At 47.6% G+C, this 6,359-nt stretch overlaps 1 protein-coding gene across 2 annotated transcripts in view; it reads left to right on the top strand.

The window, feature by feature from the left end:
- Positions 1-270: 270 nt before the first annotated feature.
- VAT1L (vesicle amine transport 1 like) overlaps positions 271-6,359 on the top strand; it is a 49,561-nt gene continuing 43,472 nt past the window's right edge. Inside the window, exon 1 of one of the 2 annotated variants that reach the window (XM_044270595.1) lies at positions 271-589. In XM_044270595.1, coding sequence (XP_044126530.1) covers positions 372-589 — 218 coding nt within the window. In that variant the 5' untranslated portion in view covers positions 271-371. Of the gene's footprint in view, positions 590-4,886; positions 4,974-6,359 lie in introns of those variants that run through there. The other variant, XM_044270596.1, reaches the window with a different exon arrangement.

Raw genomic sequence — 6,359 nt, 5'->3', positions numbered from 1 at the left:
CTGTCAAAAATGAAAGGTGGAATCTGATTGGTTGCTATGGGCAACTAACCCAGTTCTGCTTTACACCAGTTTGATAAATGACTCCAATAGTTTCTTAGAACTTAGAATCTTTTTTATTTCAAGGGGGAGAAGCGTTGACTCCTGCAGCCTGTGATGTAATATTCCTCTAGAGCGGGGGACCCGCGTCTCCCCCAGCGCATGAACACATCCAGGCTCTATGTGTGGAGTGTGCGCGCAGCAGTGCCCGGGAGCCAGTGAGGCGGAGAGGGGCCCCGCGCGGCTAGAGCGCGCATTACGGTAAGAGAAGGACCAGCGCCTGGAGCCGCATCTGCAGCGCAGCCCGAGCATCCCATTCAGCCGCGCCAGGAGCCATGGCCAAGGAGCGGCCGGAGAAAGCCGAGGAGACCGAGCAGATGATAGAGAAGGAAGGCGGGAAGGACGCGGCCGAGGTGCCGGGAGGAGCCGCCGATGGCAGGGACATGAGAGCCGTGCTCCTCGGCGCGTTTGGAGGGCTCAACAAGCTGCGGGTGGCCCGGAAAGTGATGCCCGAGCCCCAGGACGGAGAAGTGAAGATCCGGGTGAAAGCCTGGTCCGGTACCCTTTATATACATCCCCGTGCACTGTTGGGGCGGAAAGGGTTAAATACATTAGGCGGGGGTGCCACCCCCCTCTGCCAGTCAGGTGTTTTAAAGGGTTAACTGGAAACCAGTCCTGAGGGCGGCGTGGTAAACGAAGGGTTACATGGACCACAGCCTAGTGATAGGAGGGCAACCCTGTGATGAAAGGGTTAATTGGGAAGCCAGCGGTTGATGGTTCATGGGAAAGCCGACTGCTGATGAAAGGGTTAACCGGGGAGCAATCGAGTGATAAATAACGGGTCGTCAGCGTATCGATGCAAGGGTTAACTGAATGGCGACCTGCTAATGAAAGGGTTAACCGGAAAGCCAACTGTTTACAGGAAGGCAGACTGCCAATGAAAGGGTTAACCAGGAAGCAACCCGTCGATAGATAACTGCTTGGCGGCCTAAGGGTTAACTGGTTGATGACCTGGTGATGGAGGGGTTAACCGAGAAGCCAACTGTTGATGGTTTGAAATGGTTAACCGGGAGGCAAACCTGTTGATAGATAACTTGCCTGCAGCCTAAGGGTTAACTGGTTGAGGACCTGGTGATGGAGGGGGTATCCAACTGTTGTAAAGCAGCCTGCTAATGAAAGGGTTAACCAGGAACCCAACTGTTGACGGTTCACAGGAAAGCAGACTGCTGATGAAAGGGTTAACCAGTAAGCAACTGTCGATAGATTACTAGTTGGCAGCCTAAGGGTTAACGGGTTGGTAACCTGGTAATGGAAGGGTTAACCGGGAAGCCAACTGGACAGCCTTTCTGGTAGTGAAAGGGTTACCCAGAAGGGCACCCCAGCAACCAAGGAGACTGCCCTGGCAATGACACAGGTTAACCCTTTTGTTGCCAGGCTGGCTGTCCAATTAACCCTTCCTTTGTCCAGTTGCTGTCAGATCAGCTGGAAGAGGGGAAGGGTTAAGTGGACAAGCGGCATGGTAAGGAAAGGGTTAACAGGTCACACTGGGCAACAAATTGATCAGGGAAAGGCGACCTGTAGATGGCGAGGCTGGAGGGAGGGAGACGGTTAACTGGACAGACAGCCGGGTACCTACCAGGCTGGAGGGAGGGATTCTGTCTGGCAGAGAAATGGTTAACTACACCTAGTAATGGACGGACTGAGTGGATGGGAATGGTGCTCTGACATGTAAGGGTTAACCAGGGGGCAGGAATTGTCACCAGTAGTGTCCCCGTCATGTGTGTGGCTCTGGGGGCCCGGTTACTATAACATCAGGTTACAACATGGAGGCGTTCTGAAACCTGACTGAAAGAGAAACTGTCGTTGTCGCCCATAGCAACCAATCACAGCACAGCTTTCATTTTTCAAGAGCAGACCACCAGATGAAAGCTGCACTGTGATTGGCTGCTAAAAGCAACAAAGCCAGCTTTATAAGTCTCCCCATATAGCCTCTGTGTGACCGACTGATAGTCCGGAATATCTGATCATCCAGCATCTGAAAGCTCCTGTTATAGCTATTATGATAAATTATTACGTTTTTGTAGTAATTATTTATTATTTGGACTCTTTTCCAATATCTTCCTTATTTTTCTTATATTTTAACCCTTTCACTCGTCAGTTTGCCACATGATAACCTAAATTCCGTTGCCGGAATCCGTTTAGCGAGCAAGCCGTTTGCTGCCGCGGTGAGGCCTTCACGCTCCGCTTACCATATTGACGCGACTTGCGACTTTAATTGAAAAGACATTTACAAAGTGGTGAGACGGCGCGGATAGCATGCGCCTAACGCGTACTTTGATATTTTAATTTTCAGGAAGTTATGTTACCATGGAGACGGGCAGCCAGAAAGATGTTAAATTGGCGCCATCTACTGCTGATACGTCACATCTGTTCGGTCTGTCAGGTAGCGTACAGATGTAGCAGAGCTGGGTTTTTGCCTTTTGCTGCCACTGACTGATATTGCAATGTGTTCTTTGGTTCTAGATATCAAATGAGGTGGTTTTGCAGGATTTAAAGGGGTTGTCCTACGAAAAAATTGTCTACAGTTTTTCAACGAGCACCTGGATCTGAATACTTTTGCAATTGCATGTAATAAAAAATGTAGTGTATCCAATCAAATCTATTTGTATAGCGCCACCTGCGGTTTGTTCGTTTTCTACTTTCTTTGTCACTGAGATGGCCGCACATGTTCAGTTTCATCCTTCAACTGCCTCCTGAGCTGTGAAAGGGAGATCTGCAGCAGAAAGGACACGCCCCTGAGCTGTGATAGGGAGACAGCTGCATCAGAAAGGACACACCCTATGAGCTGTGATCGGTAGAGAGCTGCAGCAGAAAGGACACGTCCCCGAGCTGTGATAGGTAGAGAGCTGCAGCAGAAAGGACACGCCTCCTGAGCTGTGATAGGGAGAAAGCTGCAGCAGAAAGGACATGCCCCAGGAGCTGTGATGGGTAGAGAGCTGCAGCAGAAAGGACACGCCTCCTGAGCTGTGATGGGGAGAAAGCTGCAGCAGAAAGGACATGCCCCAGGAGCTGTGATGGGTAGAGAGCTGCAGCAGAAAGGACACCCCTTCTGAGCTGTGATAGGTAGAGATCTGCAGTAGAAAGGACACGCCTCCTGAGCTGTGATAGGGAGAGAGCTGCAGCAGAAAGGACACGCCTCCTGGGCTGTGATAGGGAGAGAGCTGCAGCAGAAAGGACATGCCTCCTGAGCTGTGATAGGAAGAGAGCTGCAGCTGAAAGGACATGCCCCCTGTGCTGCCAGCTTGATATAAATCTAGCAGAGCAATGAATGGGGAGATCTCTGGCCCCATGGAAGGTACAGGGCTGGTTCTAGCTTTGTTAGAAAGACGTTGTCATGTACTATATGATGTCTGATTTTAATTTTTTGCATTAGTCGTGGGGTAACCCCTTTAATAGTGATAGCGTCTCCTTTTGAATGTGTGAGGGGAGGAGGTCTCACCCCTCGGACCCCACCAGTCAGCAGATTGAAAGGTCAGAGCCTTCGTTGCATCACCGCTGAATTTGCCTGGTTTCGGTGAGATAGGCTGGCCACCTATGTGTATGGGGACCTCTTAACTAAGATGTCAGGAGACAGAAAGATCGGACATGTTGGATTTCAACATGCCCGATGCTGTTATTCTCGCGGACTTGGGGAGGGAGCGAGATGTGTAAATACGTCAGCACTATATAATTGAGTAAAGGGTTCCGTGGATCTTCAGTCCGTGTGTCATCCGTGTTTTTCTAGACACTGCTGGGCTGAAAGTTAGTTTCAGCAATAATCTGTGAAAATCACGGACCAAACACTGACCTCTAAAACCAATTTAGTCCCCAAATGACCCCTAAAAGTAATTCAGAATCCAAACCGGACGCCTTAAATTTAATTCAGAACCTAAACCAGACTTCTTAAATTAATTTAGACCCCAGACCAGACTTAATCCAGACCAGACCCCTAAAATGAATTCAGATCCCAGACCAGACGCCTTAAATTTAAAAATTTAATTCAGAACCTAGACCAGACTTCTAAATTTAATTCAGAACCCAGACCAGACTTCTAAATTTAATTCAGAACCCAGACCAGACTTCTAAAATAAATTCAGAACTCAGACCAAACCCCTTACTTTATGTATTGCAGGCACATAAAGGCCAGCATTATGTGGGAACTGTATGACGGCTTTATTTGTGCATGGTAGGGCACTTTGATTGATGTGCACAAAATATTCTCAAAAACGTACAAAATTTACAATTCAGGTGGTAATGCGGCGTGTGCTCAGGTTACCGTCACCCCAGTTGTGTGACGGAGGCGGGTACATGAGCATAAGTATTCAACTTGTTTATTGAGACTCATGTGATCAGTGTGATCATTCATTTTCTGCTTAGTCACTTTAATACGGGTTACGGTTGCTATGGTAACGCTGGCAATTCTGTCAGGTTTAATGTTGGTAAACGTCTTGTTACCCCATTGTTGTATTATTCTGGGCAGGAAGCCAGGAATGTGCGCTTCACCCATTCACTTGCATTTCTCGTGACGAGCTTTTAGATGAACATAATTGTTGGAAATCTGTTTCGCAACATTTCCCGTGATAAAAAATAAATAGTTTATTTAGGGACGGTTTCGAGGAATTCGTTGTTAAAGGGGTTGTCCAACCAGGAAAAAACATAAAAAAAAGGGGCAGAATGAAAAAAATAACACTCACCTTACCAATCCCCAGCGATCCTGCTCAGGTCTCCCGCCTATCTCTACTTCCGTGTCCCTCGATACAGGAAATGTGACTGCTCAGCCAACGGCTGGTGAGGTGTGTCACCACTGTGGCCAGCGATTGGCTGAGAGGTCTCATTTCCTAAGGTTGAAAAAGTAGACCTGAGAAACGTTGGAACGGGAGTGGTGGAGAATCGGCAAGGTGAGTATGACTCTTTTATTTATATTTTGAATCCATTCTTCCGGATTCTTCTTTTTTAAGCATTTTTTCCTGTCTGGACAACCCCTAAATAAGGGGGAATACTATGGATTTAAAGGGGTATTCTAGGATTTTAATATTGATGACCTATCCAATGATTAGGCATTGGTTTTATAATTAGTGGATGTGCACTTTATTGGGATGTGTCCTTTTTTGGATATATGTGCTGAACTGCCAGTGCACTCCATCTTTATTATAGTGTGCCCCCCTACTCATTGCTAATGCACTATCCTAAGGATAGGCCATGAATATATAATCGGCGGGGGTCCTACACCCCGCACCCCCAGCTGTTTCGGAGTAGCTACGGCATTGGAAGTCGGTGCCGGAACTATACAGCGCTGTCCATTGTGCAGTGGACAGACCTTGTAACTGCAGCACTACTTCACTTCCATGGGAGCAGCGCTGCCATCCACTGCAAAATGTACGGAGCCGTGTAGTTCTGGCGTTGACCTCCTATGCTGTAGCTACTGCACAGCAGCTGATCAGCGAGGAGGATGTAGGACCTCCACCAATCGTAATTGATGGCCTATTCCAAGGATAGGTCATCAATATTTAAATCTTTTTTAGCGTAAAGAATATTTTACAGTTTACATCAAACATTTGGTCTTAGTAAAATGCTGAGTAACTGCAGATACATGGACCGATCCCGAGTCACATCCAGAGCTCTATTTTGAATTTTTTAGGTTTCACAGCTCATAACTCCTAACCTCCCCTGCTGGTTCAGTGTCTGTACACAGCATTCTCAGCTGATTTCCTTTCTAGATGGTTAACATTTACATATACATGGGTGATTTTTATTGCATTTCTTTCAGGACCCTCTGCGATTCCATTAGCGATCTTTGTATCTTCTAGGTCTAGCACTGATGCGTGGTGTGGGTACAGAGTCGGGCTGGGGTCCCTGGGGCCCTACCAGAGGAAATTACTTCTCAAGGCCCAAACTGTATGTTATCAACAAAGTTGAATAACTTTTGACCTTTGGCAAGTAATTGGCCCAAAGGCATACTTACCAACATTTGAGTTGATAAAATCGGGGCATTATAAGCCACGCCCACGGGAACAACCAAGACCTTCCCACAAACACCTATTTGTGGGTGGAGTTTGCGTTAGCCCCACCCAATTTTAGCCCAGAACAGTGCAAATTTGCCGAGACTGTCTCTGAAAATCAGGGACAGTCCTGGCAACTTTGGGACAGTTGGCAGAAGAGTGTATGTCCTAGAATACCTTTGTCCTAGATTTGCCTTTCAGAATAGCTGGGTGACTACCCATGTGGGGCTATAGGGGTACCGGTTTGGTTGCCACCCAGAAAATCCACTTTATGTAATTAGAGGT

The sequence above is a fragment of the Bufo gargarizans genome, chromosome 10 (assembly GCF_014858855.1).
Source record: "Bufo gargarizans isolate SCDJY-AF-19 chromosome 10, ASM1485885v1, whole genome shotgun sequence".
In the NCBI taxonomy this organism is placed as follows: domain Eukaryota; kingdom Metazoa; phylum Chordata; class Amphibia; order Anura; family Bufonidae; genus Bufo; species Bufo gargarizans.
The sequence above is the reverse complement of the archived record's forward strand: the minus strand, read 5'-3'. Positions and strand labels throughout refer to the sequence as shown.